The sequence below is a fragment of the Sycon ciliatum genome, chromosome 8 (assembly GCF_964019385.1).
Source record: "Sycon ciliatum chromosome 8, ocSycCili1.1, whole genome shotgun sequence".
In the NCBI taxonomy this organism is placed as follows: domain Eukaryota; kingdom Metazoa; phylum Porifera; class Calcarea; order Leucosolenida; family Sycettidae; genus Sycon; species Sycon ciliatum.
The window spans coordinates 14,321,701-14,341,646 of NC_088650.1; the positions used below are offsets into that span (position 1 = coordinate 14,321,701).

The 19,946-nt window shown below is 47.4% G+C and overlaps 1 protein-coding gene and 1 non-coding gene across 2 annotated transcripts; both read left to right on the forward strand.

Annotated features, from left to right (window-relative positions):
* Nucleotides 1–495: 495 nt before the first annotated feature.
* Nucleotides 496–18,968, forward strand: LOC135823772 (vinculin-like). The gene is made up of 21 exons (XM_065336615.1): nucleotides 496–776; nucleotides 3,625–3,732; nucleotides 4,833–5,004; nucleotides 5,808–6,058; nucleotides 6,439–6,624; nucleotides 6,759–6,861; nucleotides 7,149–7,321; nucleotides 7,583–7,675; nucleotides 8,811–8,883; nucleotides 9,351–9,499; nucleotides 10,265–10,330; nucleotides 11,348–11,459; nucleotides 11,919–11,980; nucleotides 12,448–12,583; nucleotides 12,915–13,006; nucleotides 14,730–14,844; nucleotides 16,068–16,129; nucleotides 17,217–17,332; nucleotides 17,661–17,790; nucleotides 18,040–18,130; nucleotides 18,472–18,968. The coding sequence occupies exons 1-21, from the start codon at nucleotides 717–719 to the stop codon at nucleotides 18,627–18,629; spliced, it is 2,508 nt and encodes an 835-aa protein (XP_065192687.1). The 5' UTR covers nucleotides 496–716; the 3' UTR covers nucleotides 18,630–18,968.
* On the forward strand, nucleotides 15,489–15,560 carry Trnac-gca (transfer RNA cysteine (anticodon GCA)). Its single transcript has one exon. It is a non-coding gene; the product is annotated as a tRNA-Cys (tRNA).
* Nucleotides 18,969–19,946: the final 978 nt, after the last annotated feature.

A 19,946-nucleotide genomic window follows, 5' to 3' on the forward strand; every position in this document is an offset into this window, starting at 1 on the left:
CGGTGTATGTGTGCGTGCGCGTGTGTATGTGTGGGTGATCAGCGATAACTACCTGTATGTGTATGCCGCTTGCCAGCAGGTTTCCGAGCGGTGGACACCGAATATACGACGCTTGCCCGTTACCCATTCCACCGTGATGCATGCAGTGGTAGCGGCAGAAAAGCGGCTGGCTGCACACTCCCAAAGACACTTTGAAGTACATGGAATAACTAACATACCACTGCATTTGCTAGGAGTATGAGTATGAGTATGACAGTATGAGCGCTTGCATCGTTCCCAGAAGCCAGCAAAGTTACTTGGGCGACATCCACATCAGAGCCGTTGCACGTTGGTAGCTAGCTGGCTACCGACTGCATCAGCCGTCTAGTCTGGCTAGGTAAAACTCTGCACCTAAACTAGCAGAGCGGTGTAGGTCAGTGTCATCATGGGTATGCCAGGCACACATAATTACCAGTATTGCCTTCACTTCAGCACACGACGCACCGTGATACTGATGCACGGACGGTGGCTGAGGGGTAGGGCGGATACCTGACCACATGGCCCCGTAGTAAAAAAGGGAAAACGACCTGGCGTGCTCGTTTGCTTGCTGATCAGTTCAGCACAGGGTCTTTCCAGAGATCGGTTGGTGTATTTTTTTCTTTCTTTGATCCATCATCGTCGCTGTTTCGTCGCTGCCTGCTGAGTGACTATTTGGAGGTAACCAGAAAACCGCCAGGATGCCTTCTGTGTTCCACACGAAGACCATCCAGGAGATCCTGGAGCCCGTGGCTGAAAAGGTATGTTGTGTTGACTCTGATCTCGGGATCAAGCAGTTTTATGTACTGGCTGTAATAGTCAGTCGGAACGAAATTGTTGGACGTGTTGCTCCTAGACTGCATACAGCGCTTGTTACTAACTAGTTTTGTGAGTGAAATTTCCCAGCGAACGTGTGAAGTCTTGTTCCTGGCGCTCGCCCAAAGTTGTATGCGAGCAGTAGGTTAGTGGAGACGAAAATCGTGTTAGACGCGTGCTACATAGACGTCAGGTCGTAGGGTTCAAGAGTTCAAGCTCGCACTCCATAGCCTAACACATGTGAGGAGACCTCCGTCTCCGACAAAAATTATGCTCGCGTGCATTCGTGTCTGTTGAGAATGTGCGTGTTTGGGGAAATCAAGGAGTAGAACTACTCCCTGGCCTGGGGGAAACTGAGCTCCGTCGTTATCGCGTGAAACGCGCAGGGGCGAGGCTGCTGCCAGCGAGGTGGGGTTGAAATAGTTCCCGCGAAGCGTGTCACACTGCCGCTCGATCCTACCGGTTGATGAAGGATTCACCGGTCTGCCATCGTGTTCAACACAGTCACTCGTCAGTTCACGTGCCTAAACGATTCTGCACACAGGCGGTTAGCACTGCACTGCCAGCATGCAGGAGTCGGTATTCGATGGGCCACAACATGTAGAAGTGAACACAGGGGAATACCCGTGTCGAAGGGTTTTTAAAGTTAAAAAGCTGCATGGTAGTGCATTACACCTCAGAAACGCGTCCACAACACATCTTTTTCACAGCAGAAAACTACAAACTTCAAGCAATATCAACCACAAGCAATAGACCGCAATAGAAGGATTTCACCAAATTGGTTTGGGTGAAACAAAGGAATAATAATTATGATCATGATAATCATCACAACAGTGGTAATCCCAGCCTTACAGGAAAGTGATGAAGTCAGCGAAGAAATAATGTGTAAAAACAGGGGAAAGCAGGAAGAAGTGAGAAGTGAGATAAGAATGGCAAAGAATTCACAGTGCAAAACAAACGCCCAAGAGATGCCCCCCTCCCCCCTGAGAGGCCCCCTCTCACATTAGTCCTGACATTTTCTATTGGGTGTTTACTGTTATACTATGAAATCTGACATGATACCTATTGTCTCACTTCTCACCATAATCACCTTCCCGTCAGCGGCCTCACCTTGCACGTTATCTCTTCGCTGGATTTATCACTCACGCAGACATAATTGTAATGGTTACCACTGCTGTGATGCTATGGTATAACATCACACAGTGGTAGAATGAGGTTGAAGGCACCACTGCAGCTGTATACTTATGGTTGATTAAAATGGTGAGCTTTGCAGCCTAGAGAGCATGTGTGGGCAGGCGTGTACTTACCGCCATACTGCCAGGTGTGTCTTTACCACCATTATCAATCAACAGCAGTGGTAACCCGACATCATATCCCTTTGTTCCATAGGACTGCTTGCTTGTAGTTGTACTTCACTAGAGAGAGGAACCCATGAAAACTCTGGGTTTGTGAAATCCTAGAGTCCCAATGTTCGTGGTTGAGAGCTTGAAGTTTGCCAGTATAGTTTTCTTGCTGGTGCAGTATAGGCTTCTTTTCTCAAGGAAAGTGTCTGTTCAAACATCTATTTCCTAGATGTTTCTGAGGATTTCGTTCATTGCAATATTGTGTAGTACATGGAATATGGTCACATATAAGTATACTTGTGGCGTTCTTCATGAATGAAACGTCCTTGTCTTCTTTATGAATATCAGACAAATTCACCCAGCGCTTTCTGCTCTACTCTGGTTCAGGGTGACAAAAAGAAAGCGTTTGTTTTGAACGGCACATGCGAATGAAGACTTGCTATATGGACCAGTGTTGGCTTGACATCCTATGCCACAACGTGGTATCGTCCGCCTCGAGTTAATTGGAGAGTTCGGACATGGTGTACATTGTACAGTCAGACCTCGCATAATCTCGCACACATCCGTTTTCCACTAAAATATCCGGATAGGCGAGGGAACCGGATAATCGAACAAACATACTGTATGTATGCATGGCATATGCTGTAAATCGGTAACCAACGATTTTCTTCCGGATGGCGAGGGATCCGGATAAAAGAGGGCCGGATAAGCGAAGTCTGACTGTATATGCATGTACACTGGCAGCTCAAGCACTCACACTCACCCCATAATGTGCCTCTAGTGGCATGGACTTCCTAACTGCAGCTTTTCAACCTCTCCTCTCCAAGGCACATCATCATGGTGGTGTATTATTCTCTACAGGATACTCTCGATTCTACATTGATCAAGAGTCTGGATGTGATATTGTCGCACTCGTATGTTCATGTGTGTTTGTGTGTGTGTGTGTGTATGTGTGTGTGCACATGTGTGTGTGTGTGTGTGTGTGTGTGTGTCCCATATGGTGCAGTGGTATGTGCAGTCGATTTCCAATCGAGAGGTTGCGGGTTCAATTCCCGACGATTATGGTCGCACACATCTTTCTTCTCTTTCTCGGTCTCTTCCTGACTTTTCTTTCATTCTGCTGGGTGGTTACCAACAGCCAGTGTATGCCGGAGTATGTGGTGTGGTGTGTGTGTAGAAAAAAAAAGAAAAAAGAAAAAAATGGAAAAATGAAAAATAGGGATTCACTGGCCAGAAAAAGTCACTTCAATCAGCTGTGTGGTGGATACCAGGCTAAAAATAGTGGCGGTCAATTCATCAGCCTTGCAAGCTGTTGAATGGTGTAATCCCAGCACAAGTTGCTATGTCTAACATAGCTGTTCGCTATCATCGCTTCCGCGATGGGCAGGTCTGAGGTCTGAGGTCTGAGGTGTGTGTGTGTGTCCATGTCCTCTATCTTGTGCTCACTCAGATCTCCACGATGGTCATCCTGGATGAAGAGGCCAGTCAGGGCGGTACCATGCCTGACCTGACACCACAGGTTGATGTGGTGGCAGCGGCCGTTACAACCCTGGTCACGGTAAGGGACCTGCTTGCGATGCACATACGATGTCAGCAAACCCCCGATTTCTTTCCAGCACGAATGTGGGTTGTCTTTTTGCTTAGTTATTATATTTCACGCAATTGGCGTTGTGAATAAACTCGTTCTCAAGCAAACCCCAGATCAGAACCATTGGATGAGACAAACTGTACTAGTATAATAAAGATCCCGAGGACGAGCAGCGCTGTTACAAAACTATGGTCCAAGCAGTGACTATCACATACTTCACATGAACACCCGGCCCATCCACAGAGGGACAGGTACACGTAGGTTGTGCCAGCAATAGGTGGCACTGCAACCAGAGATGCATATGCAGTTCTTGACGTACGCAGAACAGGGATTCGTGATATAACTTTACAATTACAATTAGACCAACGCATATGGCCGATTGGTTTGCTGGCCTGCCTGCGAATCATGAGGTCCCGAGTTCAAGACCCGCGCTGGTAGCAGGGAGCATGTAAAAAGACTTTTTACGCGTGTTGAACTGCGCCGACATCCACGGTCAACTGGGTACTCACAGCTCGGAGTGAGAATAACAAGGATGCAGTTTACAGGGTTATGGGCCGTTACACACCTGATTGGTTGAGAGACTAACCTCCTCTCCCCTGACTCACTTGTGAGGTCTGCATTCGCCACTAAGGTGAACAGGCATAGTGGTGGCCTGCGGATGCGAAGGCTAGTTTGTGTGCTTCTGAACATTCAAGCGATGCCGACGCGAATCCCGCGAATATTATTATTAGACTCGGGTGGAGAGCCAAGGATTAATTTATAAGAAAATAAGACCGGGACCGAGGAGCTACAGAGCTACATGTTATCACAAGAGCTGATTGTAAAGTAACTGGTAGTGTTAGTGGATATTGTAGCCTAACCTTTGGTCCTCTTATTTTCTTATAAACTTTACAGTTGCTTTGAATTTTTGGAGTCTTCTTCAAACTGATCGTACACGTTAATGCACATGGCATGCATCAAGAAATATTCATCCAAAGCTTCTACTTGCCAGTTGGTTTTGCAGACTCTTGTACACTCGTTGCTAAGAACCTGCCATTCTGCCTTTGTTTGTGCTGTGCACAATGATGCAGGTTGGTGAGCAAACAGCTGACGACAGTGAGGACCCGATCTTGAAGAAGGAGCTGCCGAGACCCTTGAAGAGTGTGCAGAAGTCGGCTGACCAGTTGGTGGAGGCCGCGCAAACATTGAAAGAGAATCCGGTCAGCCTGCCAGGGCGACGGCTTCTGATCGTTGGTGCTAGAGGTACGGGAAAGCAATTCTTCATGCACTGATCTGTTGATGTAGTTATCGTACCTGCATATCCTATTCCTATAGTACAAACGTCCGAGGGTAAAGTGGGGGAGGGGAGGGGGGGGGGATACCCTCTTCCAAGACCAATGTAGTTTTTACTCTGGTGCTGTCACTTAAATTAATTCATCATAGCCTAGGAGCTGTGGCATCATTTATGATGCATCATCTACTATGATGATCCACAGCAAGAAGGCAGCAATGCCTGCACCTATGGTGAAGTAACATAAAGATAAGATAACATAGTAATAGTCGGCGGCATGGTTGAACAAAGGCAAGTCACAATGTTGGGAGTCAGGTCTGCTTTGAGTGCCTTGAGTTTTCAGGGCATCTTGGTCCATTGGGGTTACAGGAGAGTTGGGACCAATATGGCCGAATAATTCTATCTATTGGGGCCCAATTTCCCGAAATCACAGTATTTCACTGGAGAGGGCCCCCGAACACGCATAGCCGCACCAATGTAGAATATCGTCCGACGCACCTGGGTTACAATGCGCACAGCTTTAAACAGTACTGTTGCATGGGCGTCGGACACGGTACGGTCACTACGGCATAGACCGTACCACTTTTTTGCTCCAGGTGCCCCATGAATCAATAAAATACACTGATCTGGGCCGTCTAAATTTCCAAAATTTTCGGCTCAGCCACCACTCCCCCACGAGTGAATTGTACTTCAAATGGCTGACCGTACCACACTAAAATACCTTCCGATGCCCTATGTTGCCATTGTCCTCCTCGACCTGTCTGTGTTATGTTAGGTATCCTGCAAGGTATCTCCGACCTGCTGATCACAAATGATGAGTCCGAAGTCAGGACAATGGTGGCGGCGTGCCGTGGCTCCCAAACAGTGCTGCGCGATGCGCACATCGTCCGTGGCATTCCCAATCTCATCGAGTTCATCAAAGGTCTGACACCGTCGCTGACCGAGACCAGCAAGCATGTCGATCGCCGTCAGAAGGAGCTGACTAACGCCACACACGCAGCTGAACTAGTCGACCACTGTGACCATGTAAGCGTGAGGAGCCGCGTTATGCACAGCCAAAAAATTGGTATCATGAAAGATGGTGCTGCATGGATCATGTATTAGTTGACGGAATGAACAGGGATGAATGTCCACAGTGTCTTTTAAAATCGGGTTGGAGAAGGGCAGTGGGGAGGGCAGTGGGGAAGGGCATGTGGCGATGTTTTCTCCAGCCCACCCTGATCACGAATGCACATCTTACTCATTACTTGCCATTTAAAAAGCAATTTGGTGCGCGTTCTTGGTTCACCAAGTTTGAGCAGCCCTACTGGTATAATGGTTTCTTTACTGATAAGCTCACTCAAAGTATAAATGCCGAATCCTTTGAAAAAACCTCTTCAATTGTTTTTGTTTCTTGTTGCTCATAGCTTCGAAAGTTTGTACCAATGCTAATCTCATCTATCAAGCTCGTCTCTCATCTGGAAGCACGTGGTGGCGCTCGGTCGCGCGAGGCCAACGATAACCGCGACTTTGTCGTCAAATCCATGAACGAGCACATTGAGGAGATCATCCGCATCCTGCAATTGAAAACCGACCGCGATGAGCTAGCGCAGGTAACAATATTGTCCACTATCTAAGGTTCCGTGACCTGAGACTTCACATGTCTGCCGAATGTCTCACTGATCCTTGCAGTTAGGGCATATTCCCCCAACATTAACGTGACATATGCCGGTCTTGTCTCCTGCAGGGCGACTTTAAGAGCTTGATTGGAAAGATCCTCGGCAAAGGAGAGACTACAGAAGACTTCCTGTCCGATGACTTCAAACTTGCACAGGACTTCCTTTCAAGACGTAAGAGAAAATTTTAGTCTGTCATGAGGGGACGTTTAAAGTTGTCTGATTACCTCCGTCATGATCATGCTTCTCTCAGTTATGAATGCCTTTGTCTAGGCAAGTCGTAATCATAGAACACGAAAAATTCTTCCTGTCATACCGTTACACAGGAAATATATACACGTACTGATCCCACATCATCGAGTCACGTGCAGACCTTGATCTCTGTGCTTATAGGATGTCCCAGTAGTCCATTTCTTCCGACTCTAGCTAATGCAATAAACACTGTGATGCTGTTTCTGCAGTCGACCCACGTGATGCCGATGAAGGATTCCGCGCCCTGGATGAGTGCATTCGGCAAGCCAGGCAGCTTGCCAGCCAGATGGAGGACGGCGAGGAGAAGGATGAGATCCTGCGACGGGCAGAGGAGCTGGAACGTCTCATCAACCAGCTTAAACGACTCCGCGATCAGGGCAAGGTAAAACAAAGTCACGTGTAACATGTTACGCATGCTTGAGTCCTGAGCAGGTCCACAATGTCTTTTCTACACATGTGGACCGTGTAGGTAAATACCCTATCATGCACCTCTATCCAGTCAGAGAAAATTCATTGATACCTGTGATACGTGCAGGGAAGACATGTGTCTCGCTAGTGAACAGAGCATCTCAAACAAAACACTGCCACTTGCTTTAGCTGAGCTTCAATTACTTGTTTGTCAATGTATTGGACACATGCGCAGCTGGACACGCCTGAAGCGCGAGCACTGGCCGACGAGATTGCCCGAAAGATCGCCGAGCTGGAGCAGAAGATGAAGGAGGCCATTGCCAAGCAGGTGAGTGTGAACGTTGGCCACTGTGCTCCCTGGGGGTGGGTGGCCGGTGTGGGGTTAACAGCCACTATGGACATGGCCATGGTTTTACTGTACACCGAGTTTCGGACAGTTAATGTGCATAGCAAATTGCACTATTATTGTGAAACCTCGCCGAACATCATTTCCTTTATCTCTGGCTTTTCCAACCTTGTTGCTACATATTTGCACTTGGGTATGCTGAAAGGCCATATATCTGTAAAGTTGGTCTTTAAAGGCATAGACATGTATGGGTGGTATCAAGAGTATATAACCCCCCCCCCCCCCAAGAGTGTGCAACTCTGCATACCGTATTATCTCTAATATAAGCACAGTCTCCAATAATAGCACGTCTCCAATAATAGAACACCTTGGGGCGGCAGTCAAAAAATGAAGTGCTCAGGCTCCATTATAAGCACACTGTGTAAATTCATTATCTGTACCGGCGAAAAACCCTGAAATGTGTGTGTCCCACATGAATTTGGCATGGCAACATACCTCTGAAATGAGGTTGAAATAATAATGGAACAGTCTCTAATAAAGGGACGTCTCCATTAATAGCACGGGGCGGAGGTACATTGAAAAAATAAAGGACCGTGCTTATATTAGAGATAATACGGTATGAGGTCTCCGACGACGAAAACTCACATCACGTGTCTCAGGTACGTTCGTACTACGTACAATGTCTGCCATGATCATGCCGGGGATTTGCATACCCGCAGTGAGTTAGAGTGCTTCTTTTATTTCTCCGCTGCTCGCTACAAATGGGCTGGAAACGTACAACTGCGACACTACACCACGTGATGTGAGTTTTTCGCCGTCAGCGCACCCCATAGAAAGGGTGTTAGGAGTTGCACACTCTTGGGGGGTTATATACTCTTGGTGGTATGACCAGCCATTAGAGGTGCTACTTTGTGACCCCTCCGCTAAAAGTGGTGAAATTTATGGACAAAACCCTTGCATTTCAATTTTCAACGTGAACAGTGTAAAAAAAACTGAGCAAGAAGTGGTACAGCCTATACCATGGCAGCTGCTACGTGTCCAACCCCCTGCATGATTGCAATGCTATCGTACTCGCTTGTCATCATGCTCTCCATGTATTCGCACGTGTGTCTCAAAGGTTGCAAAGGACTTCCTCGACCCGACCGGACCAGCCAAGAGAATGACAAACGCCGCACTTGCAGATCCGTCAGGTTGGTGAATTTCATTCATGATTGTGCTTAGGTTACGGTAGTTCTAGTGGCGAGCTGCTCCTTAGCGGCTTTTGTCTGTTCACTCGCAACCTTAAATTCACAGGGTTGTAGCACCTGGTCCTGCCAGTTCGGCCATGGTTGGACTTTATTTCGAAAACGTTGACCAACCCAATCCATGCCCAAAGGGAATTTCACCAATACTGGGCATTTTTCCTGTGAAGTATCCCGTTTGGCCAGACCACTTGAAATCCCAGTGTTACAATCCTGTTTCACGAACTAGAAGTACAGCGTTCTGTGCAGAATCCATTCTCTTCATTGTAAAACTACTCCTGTAGTCCCATGCGCATGACTGTACACGAGTGCATACAAGTGCATGGATTCGTTCAATGCATTCAGTGCTTGATTCCCGCATATCACGCTGATCTCCATGCATTTGGATATGACCATGGTGTTCCTGCACGCTTCAGATCCCGACCGAGAAGAGAAGTTTGAGGCGAAGGCCAAGGAGTTCAATGACCATGCGCGCAGTGCGGCGCGGACGGCGCTCAACGTAGCGCGTCACGGTGGCGTGCAGGACGAGGAGACTGTCATGGATATCATGGACACCATCAAAGGCGTGAGCGAGGGCAGTAGTTAGCTGACGAGCGGGTTCTGTGCCGGGAGGGGGCGCCCTGCCCCAAAATTGGGCAGGGCATGTGCTTAGGGCACCACAGCACATGTACACAGCATAAACCAGTGATATGTAGCACGTAACTGTAGTAACTGCACAGTAGCATCTTTACATCCTCTGCATGCCTTTGATCCTAGAGGGTGGTGGCGTTCCCACGGCGGATGCGGAAAACTCGGCTTCCAGCCGAGTCTCACGCGAACCGTGAAATTTATTTATATGCTGCACTAAGTTTATGTGAATGCCCGGTGTTTGAAGACAGTCTTTGTAGATAAGAATAATAGATATGTTTTTGTAGCTAAATTTGTCAAGAACCAAAGGAGGCACATATTTGTGCATTCCAATGCAATTTATGCATGATTTCGTGGAACACCAAAATGCTTCATCATTTGATACTTTAAACATTCTGTTACTGGCTCTATGCTAGTAGGCATACTGCCTCACCTTGAGTCACGAGTTCCCTCGGGCATGCAGTGGAGATAAGCAGTATGTTTATCGTCACAGTATGGAGGAAACTCCCGCATAGTCCACTGGATAGTGGACTGCCTAAAGTGAGTTAGTGAGTTTTAACTTGAAATGCTCTGGGCATTTCACTTTAAAAAGCGAGTTAGTTAATTTCCTACAAAGCTCAATGGCTTGGGATTGCAATTGAAAACACACTGGTGTAAACCGGTACTTGATTTCCGCGTGGCATGGTGTTGTGTGTTTGGCTAGGTCGAGGCACTAGCACCGCAGCTGACCGGCGCGTCTCGCATCGTCCTTGACAATCCTGGCGATGAGGTGAGTGCACGGGCCGCAGTGAGCGAGCAGTCATTATCCCACTTACGTAATGAGTGTAGTCAAGCTCATTTACAGTGCTGTTGGGTGCTAGGGTCCAGCGGATTCTGCCGGCAGAAAAATTGGCAGAATTCGGTACTTTTTCTGGTAAGTTTCATGCATGTTTGGTATGTGGATAAAGAAATGGAGCAGAATTCGAGGAATTGCCCGCCATAAGGTTTGAATGGTTCTGCTAATTTTACTGCTTTTCGAGCAGAATCCGCCGGTCCCTATTGGGTGCCGAAGAACGGACAGGCTCAGATTTCACCAAGTATGGCAAACCGATAAATCCTATTTTCCGGTCGCATCCACATTTTTTGTCACGAAATGCAGACATCTACCCTGTTTACCACCGCTAATTATTATTCGACCATCGTTGTATAAGCAGCACCGACTGTTTTGGATGAATTGCAAGCGCTTAGAGGTGCGGCTTATACTTTTGAAAATACGGTACACAGTGACTCCACAATGGTGCATTGACTGCTGTAGTGCATGGCACATAGGAACGGCCTTGGCTGCTGCAACTCTGATCCCCGGGTTCTTCAGCACCCGGCAGCGCTGCGAGACTAGATGTACTTCTGGGTGGCGATGTGCACGAGCATGTATGCCGCTCTCGGGCACTGCTGCAATGCCTTGGGCACAACAGTAAAGGGAATGCTTCACGTACACTGAAACCCGGCTGTCAAAGCCGACCGCTCAAGGGACTTTACAAATGTGGTCCACGCGTACAGGTGATCTTCTTATCCAGGGTCATTTGACTGGAAATAACATCCCTTGTTCCTGGTCATAGTGGTCCTCTTGAACAGGTCGCCGTCTGATCAGAGTGGTCACCTTGACAGGGTTTACTGCGTGAAAAAATGGTCTGGAAATTGCCTGCTCTTCCCAGTGGTCATCGTCTTCCTGCATGCTGTCAGTGATGCAACATTATACCAACATACTCCCCCCCCCTCCCCCTGTCTCCTTCTGATCGATGGTGTGCAGACGGCTGTTGATCACATGAACATGATGAAGAACGAGTACTGCAAGAAGATGGAGAAGCTGAAGGACCTGGTGGATCAAGTGACCGACAGCGTGGAGTTCTTGAAGGTATCAGGTAAGCCGGAACAAGCAGTGTTCAGCTTGAAGTAACACTTGTTTTGTATTTTATTATTTTACTTGGGCATTCCCAACAGACCCTAAGGCCTCCTTACAGGGTACCGAAGGTGAATAAATGTGTTGAGTTCCTGGAGAAATGAATTGGGGTGTGATTAGTGTCGTCCCAGTGTGTTCAAACGACAACTACAACAAGTGAATGTTGCGGTATCGCAACAGCACTAAGGATAAATGCCCACACACACACACAGACACTCCCTCGTCTGCTGGGAGTATGGATACTAACAGCTGCACTGTGTGCGTGTGTGTGTGTGTGTGTGTATGTGTGTGTGTGTGTGTGTGTGTGTGTGTGTGTGTGTATGTGTGTGTGTGTGTGTGTGTGTGTGTGTGTGTGTGTGTGTGTGTGTGTGTGTGTGTGTGTGTGTGTGTGTGTGTGTGTGTGTGTGTGTATGCCATACAGAGAAAGACATTTTCCAGGACCTACAGAAGGCCAAGGTTGCGTTGCGCGATGACGAAGGAGAAGTACGTACTTTTAAAATGCTACCTGTACTTTGAATTACAGGTACATGATTACAGGTACATGATTACAGGTACATGATTACAGGTACATGATTACAGGTACATGATTACAGGTACATGATTACAGGTACATGATTACAGGTACATGATTACAGGTACATGATTACAGGTACATGATTACAGGTACATGATTACAGGTACATGATTACAGGTACATGATTACAGGTACATGACTGCTGTATAGCCGACATTCCGCTTGTTGAGTGTTGTACTGCTTTTTTAAAGTTCGGAGCAGAAAATTGAGGCATGAACCCAGAGAAGAGGAAATGCACAGAGAAGCCGCCGCAATCCTCCATGGTAGCATTGCACACTGTGCGTAATAGGTCAAAATCCTGCAACCCAGTCCCAGTGGACAATTCATCCTACGGCTCAACACGAATCTGTGCTGCTCTGGTTCCGTTTCACTGCAGAAAGCCAATGAACGCGCGATACTTGCTGCAAAGCGCTGCCGCAGAGTTCTAGACGTCGCCAAGGGAGAAGCCGAGAACTCGACCGACCCGGAATACGTCAAGGCAGTCACAGAAGCATCAGAAGAGCTTGCCAGATGTAAGTTACATGTACCGAGCACGTTTCGCCCCGGCCTACTGAAATCCCGATCTAAATGCAGCACTGCCGCAGTCCATAGTGTGGCTTGTGTGTTGTGAACTAAAAACAATCGGGTTCCAGGCAGCTGTAACCAAGGGCGTTTCTCCAATCACTAGGGCACCCACTGATCACGGGAGGAAGTCAGCAACTGTTTCCCGTCGCAATAATCTCCGTATATTCATCATGATTTATGGCGTGTTCAAATAGTTTTCAAACTAAAAAGTTGAAATATCTTGCCCTAGAACTACCTGACAATTGCTATTACTGTGACCCTGGTTTTCTTCTTCCGCAGCAATCAAGCCGATGGTGAACAGCTGCAAGGACTCTGCCCAGGACACTAGCAACACTGCCAATCGCCAGAAGTTTGACAGCCAGGCTGATCGTGTAAGCTATTACTTCAAACCAATGTACAATTCTCCCGGCATGCATGTTTGGGTGTCACGTGAAGTCTAGAAGCTTGGCGCTTGCTGCTGATATTGCGGGCTGCAATCATGGCACCAGGGTGTTGGTCATTATTATTATTATTATTGTTATTATTTACTCAGATGGAGAGCCAAGGTTAAATTTATGCAAAAGAGAAAGACCAAGGAACTACAAGTTACGCTATACTGTCCACTAACACCACCAGTTACTAAACTATCAGCTCATGCGATAACATTGCACGACACTGACCGACGGTACTGACGTTCTACAACTAACTGGCATGTTATTATTATTCGTATTAGACACAACCTCATAGCATGTGACAAGCATAGCTAATGCAGGGACGGAATCCCGTGAGACAAGGGCGTTGAGCCAGCCACGGCAATAGTAAGCTAGGAAAACAAAGCAAATACCGTACTTCCCCACATATACTGTAAGACATGTTATTATAACGAGTCGCAAATTTAACGATTGTCCAAAATTCATAGGTTAACGAGAAGATATGTTAACGATCTTGCAGTATTCTGCCATATCCACACACAGCATATATGAAGCAGTACGGCTTCAACGGATCTTATTATAACGAAGAAATGTCATCCGTTAAAACGTTAGATTTGCTTCCTCGTTATATATACATGTCTTACAGTAAGCCCATGGGCTTATAAGTGAAAATTTGCTACAAAAATTGTTTTTGCTGTGTGAACATGTTCGGGTAGAAGCCCATGCGCTTATATGTGCAAAAACGGTTTGTCTGTGTCCTAAACAACGGTGTTATCACAATGCTCAGCAGTATATTCAGCTCCTGGGTGTTACACCAATAGTGTTCACATATAAGCCCATGCGCTTATAATTAGGGGGGGGGGGTGCGCTTATGTCCGGACATAAGCACATGCGCTTATATGCGCGTAAGTACGGTATTAATTTTAAAGCAAAAATGACCTGATATGGGAGATTGCTAAGCAGCAGCTCGTACACTTTGTGAGAGTACTTTCATCAGAACTAGTCTAACTAATAATAACTATCATAGTATGGTTTAGGAATAGGGCTGAAACGATCGTGGATTTTCACGTATCGATTACTCTTTAGCTTAACGATCGAGTAATCGATTACAATCGTTAGCAAATAGAGTCATAATTCTGCGCAAACATTACTCTGTTTCCACAAACTATGCCTTCATAATACCAACAAATCTGCATTAGTGAAAGGGTAGCTCCGAAACATGGCAGTTTTGAAGTCAATTTAACCTCAGACCATGAACCATACCCCTTGTAACTGCATACTCCCAGCGGAAACTGATTCAAACTTCACAAAACGAGGGTTTACAGTACTTTCTGGACACAAATATTAAAAAACCCAAAATAATCGTAATCAGTATTCTAAACGATTGCTCGATCGTTAGAGTTATCAAACGAGTACTCGATTATTCGGTATAATTGTTTCAGCCCTATTTAGGAACTATTATAAGATGGCTGCAGTGGAGTCTGCCCAATGCGAAAAGCCGACATGTTCTCTCGGAATGCGTATCACTCAGAACATGGCCGACGGAGAAAGGTTTTAGAGTTAGACTATCAGCATTGTTGTCATCACTATTGTACGTCACATGACAGTTGCTATGTAGACAGCCAATCACCGGCCTTGATAACTTGACTTAATCTTCCTCTTCTGCACCCATGTGCACGCACAGGTGAATGCTGCCGTCACTAAAATCCGACAAGTCGTCGAGAACCACCATCGCCCGCCACCTCCGCCAACACCACCGCCGGCACCCAAGGCACCTCAGGCACCTACACCTCCACCGGGTACGTCCAATGGTTGATATACTGTAAACCGCCCAATGTTTGCGTCACTAAATTTTTGCGATCTCTCAGAACCAGCGAGTTGACGATGGTAAATGTTCGTGGAGCACTGTGGTCACACATACACACCCACTGTTGAAGTTTGATTTCACGATGGCTAATATTTGCGTTATGCTCTTCTCGCAAAATTAGCAAACGTGAATACGTCGCAAACATTAGGCTGTTTACGGTAGTCACCTGTTGTGCACATGGCATGTTGATAACTGTCTTGGGTGCCTGACCCAGGAGGCAATTTGTCTTGGGTATACTGCTACTTGCACCGAGAGGCGCACTAGAGGGCAATCATTCTCTTCACTTTCTTTGCCCGCTGCTACCACTATGGCATGTTCTCCATTTCTTTCCTTGGCGCTGATAGGTGGAATTCTCTGCCTGTCTCGTGTCGTCAGGTTGAGCATCTATCCGTTTTTGTTTCGCTCTGTAAAGAGCACTTAGGGTTCCCTGTAACAAGACGGCAACGTCTGTAGGGCCTTCCCTATCAAAATAATAAATTCTACTACTACTACTACTACCCTAGCTTCACTTTGTGGACACCAATGTCTCAGATCTCTGACATTCAGTATCAATATGCATCCTGTAATGATTGTCCTGGGCATATAGCTCAGTGGTAGAGCATTCGACTGCAGATCGAGAGGTCCTTGGTTCAACTCCGAGTGTGCCCTGATAGATTTTTTTATTGATTGCCTTCGTTTTTCCTTGTCTGTCCCCACTCAAATGAATCACTGGAATATGGAGGTTTCAAATCAAATAGGCACCCGTAGATCGTATATTTCAGAGGTACGCATCCTCTACCTGCGGAGGACGTGTGTGAAGAACGTCCAACACAGTTTGAAGGCCCAGTCCCGCTTTTGTGATTCATTTTGGAAAAGCCTTCCTGCCAGCTTTTCTATTGTGTCGTGATTTATTGGGCCAAACCGGGATTGTTTATTCCAAATTACATAGAGCTGCTAAAGCGTCTATCATGTGACCATACAGGGCAGCCATGTTGGTTCCAACTCCACTCACCCCATGCATCGATATAAGGGTCATAATATTATGATGTCGGTCATGTTGGTTCCATTCGAACAAGTTGCACGTTGCGTGGTGATATCTGCAGCCTTCCTTCTATTCATAGCTGTTTAACCAAAACTATGCCACCGGTTTCTTTCTTTTTTCACTTTTCTCTGCAGAGGAGCCAGTCGAGGAAATTCAAATCGGAAAGAACATGAAAGGACCGGCACTACCTATCATGGTGAGTTTAACTTTAAGCCAGCTACAAGTAAGCTACACTGTGGCTACGCAGGACAGTTGTGGAGGCGAGTTTCTGGGCAGTCCGAGTCGTGCCTTCACTCCCAACCAGCTCAGTTCAACCCGAAGATGATGGAAGTCAAACAAGTATGCTGTGGACAGGGTGTTCCCCATGGTAATACAGTAAAACCTGGTTTAAGCGACCGCCCCACGATGCAAGCAAAAGCGGTCGTTAAAGCCAGGTGGTCTTTCGAATCAGGTCCCACCTTGTCTGTGTAGAACTATCCGCCGTGGCATGGAAAAACGGCCGCTAAGAGCAGGTCGCTAAAACCAGAGGTCGCTTACACTAGGTTTTACTGCATAGGAAGGACTGATGAGGGTTTAAAGCACAATTCACATTTGGCGGCAACATAAATGGCACAAGGCACAGTGAGAAGCCGGATGGGTAAGTGAAGGCTCCCGGTCGTCGCCAAGTTTTAACTTTCATATCCTTAGTCCCCATCAATGCCAATGATGCAACCTGTCATGGCTCATACTCCCTACTCTCCAGGGCCTGCTCTAGACATTCAACACAGCCCGGTCAGAGTGTACCTGGCGCATGCAGGCCAGCCGGGTCAAGCCGGGTCAGATCATCCGGCAGAAAAACAACCAAAAAGCCTGCTCAAAACTTGCAACTGTGTCAAAAGCTATAGCCAAAGTTACGCTTTTGACTGCCTGCCCCATCGACTTTCAATGTCCTGACTTCCTGCTCGCCGCTGGCCAGATCACGCTCGAACCAGTTGACCCCAGTTGACCCAAGCCGAGTTTCTGTCGCTTGTAGACTGTAGTGTGTACGGTTGCGCTAGATTTGCCACAGATGGGGTCCGCGAGTCGTAAAATACCGGTATTTTAGGAATCCATTGTCAGTTTGAGACATTTTTCAGCCGGGTCAGACTGGACCCGGTGTTATCTGTTCAGCCAGGTCGTGCAGTTCCCCAGCCGGGCGCGTGACCCGGCTGACCCGGCTCTCCAACAGGCCCTGCTCTCCCTCTCTTCATCTCTCTCTCTCTTTCTCTCTCTCTCCCCCAATTGTTGTATGTTTTGCTGCTTAGTTGGCCGCCCGGGAGCTGCAGGAAGAGGCGCTGAAGTGGGGTGCTGGTGACAATGCCCTCATTCAGATTGCACGTCGCATGGCAGCGCGTATGGCTGAAATCGGCAGCCTATTTGAGTAAGTGTTGAGTGCACCTGCATTGTTGGTCGAGTGGTATCATAGCGTCAGGTACGGGCAGGTTTCAAGTTGTCCGAAATCACCTGGGAATGCGTCTGGGTGTTGGATGAGCCCAGAGCGTAGCCTACGGTGCCAGCAATATGTCACAAGGTCTTCGTAGCTTCTATACTTCAAGAAGTCTGCGTGTGTGTGGGGGGGGGGGGGGGCACGGCACGCACACTTTGATTGACTGCATGCGCAGGTGTGTCTGGTTATTAACGCTGAAAGTGACTTCTTTTTGTAAAGCGTATGCTTTCTGTTCTTTCGTCACATGGTGTTGTGTGTGCAGTTCACAGGGTGATGTTGAGTCTCGCAAGCGCCTTATCAATCTGGCCAAGGAGCTGGCACTGGATACGAAGGAGCTGATCAAGCTTGCGAAGGCTGTGGCCGCAGCTTGCACCGACCGACGCCTCAAGGCGGTGAGTTCTACTGGTCCAATCTACTGACTCCTTAGCAACCGATTAGGCCGGCAAGGTTTTAGGCCAGTGTTAGAACAGGGGCCATGCAGCATATCTGTGTATGATGGTGCTAACCGTCTATGCAAGCTATCACTAAAAAAATGGCAATCCAGCAGCGGCTATCAAGTATCATTGGAATTTGCCTGGTAACATGTATGGTCTAAATTTCAATCTTCTGTTCTCTCTGTCCGTGTTCCCATGCTTGCTCAGACGCTGCTGCAACTCGTTGATCGTTTGCCAATGATCAGCACCCAGCTGAAGATCATCGCCACGGTCAAGGCGACGCAAACCGGACAAACAGGTTGGTACCGCGTGACTGCTGCCACTCACAGACTAAGCCCCGCATTCAGATGCAATGGTACTGTAGAGAGATGTGCACGAGTGCAACATGTTACAACGCCATGTACACATGCTGCACTGCTTGCGGCTTGAGTTGGTATTGAAAAACTGATATTTGACTGCAGACTTGGACTACTAGTATGTTTGAATTATTATTATTTTGTCCCAGATCAGGAAAGCTTGCATGTGACTCGAAACCATGGCGCATGACCTTTTTGATTTGTGAAGCGACATCCAGGAACAAAGTCATGTGCATGTGTGTGTGTGTGTGTGTGTTTTTGTTGCTTGTTCTGCCCTGCACAGACGAACAGTCAGATCACGAGGCCAGCGAAACGCTGGTATTGAACGCGCAGAATCTGATGAAGGAGGTGAAGGAGGTCATCATGGCCGCACAGAGCAGCTCCATGAAGCTCAAGAAGGGCACCACCGCCGACGAGCTCATGTGGACAAGAGCAGACTAAACTCGGAGAGGCGAGCAATATGTGCGAACTGGACACGATGAGAAGATGGAGGCATGATTTAGCTGCAAACATTGCCAGGGCCAGCTCCGACAAGAATGAATACAAAGTGCACACACTGACATCTCTACCTTTGAAGCATACCATTGGATAATAAGACCAGTTTGGTACACAGTCATGTAAATAGTAATCAATCGCTTTCGTATAGAAATTAGCACTGAACTCTGCTATTCCATTGCAATGTGATCCATGACTATACTCTAGGGCTAGCTGCTAGCGATGCATCACTGTGCTTGTGTATATTTCTAACGATTGGAATTAATAAAATCCTTCTTCCCTATATATATGTATTATATCAAGAGTACATAAGCCCCAGAGTGTGCAGCGCCTGATCCAGCTCTGCATAGGGTCTTGGTCGAGCGTAATCGGATCTTTGCGTCATAACACCGTACAGATATGAGGGGAACCCGGGGAGTCGCGGGGACTCTCGGATCAAAAATAACGGTGCCCTGCGGTGCACTGGTGTGGAGTGTACGCATGACATCAGAAGATCCGATTACGCTCGACCAAGACCCTATGCAGAGCTGGATCAGGCGCTGCACACTCTGGGGGTTATGTACTCTTGATTATCTCAGTGTTGTTATGATGACGTTAACCCGTGCGTCGGTGCGCACACCTCTGAACCTACACGCAGCCGAGCAGCTGCTGTAATGCTTGAAATGAGTCGCTGGAATACAGTCGGACACTACGTATTAGTACCCCTGCAGCACATTAAGACCACTCCAGTGTGGATGCTAGGCTAGCAGGTGATTGTGTGGGCAACAGTGCTAACATTACCAACACTCGTTCGCCTCGGTTTTCATCCAGGTCTTTCTATAATAGCAAGAGTACATAACCCCCAAGAGTGTGCAACTGCCTGCACAACCTCTATGCAGTGCTGCGACGGCAGAACTTCACATTACGTGACATGGTTCAAAAGGTTACACTGGCAAACAGTGCAAAGTGACCACAAGAGAGTCGTACCCAAAGCTGGGTTGCGTACAACCCTCTATCAATCATGCACAGAGTGCAAATTATGTGTACGAGTTCATCACGTGATGTGAAGTTCTGCCGTCGCAGACCCCACAGCTGGAGTTGCACACTCTTGGGGGTTATGTACTCTTGACAATAGTCATACATCATCGGTCTCTCAACTTCTCTCACAGACGTAATTTTCACAACGCTTCACAACCATCTGCACATTCGCCCAACAACTGACAGTAGCAGTTGCAGTGGAACCATCCTTGGCAGCCAGTAGCTACTATGCCATCATGCCATGCA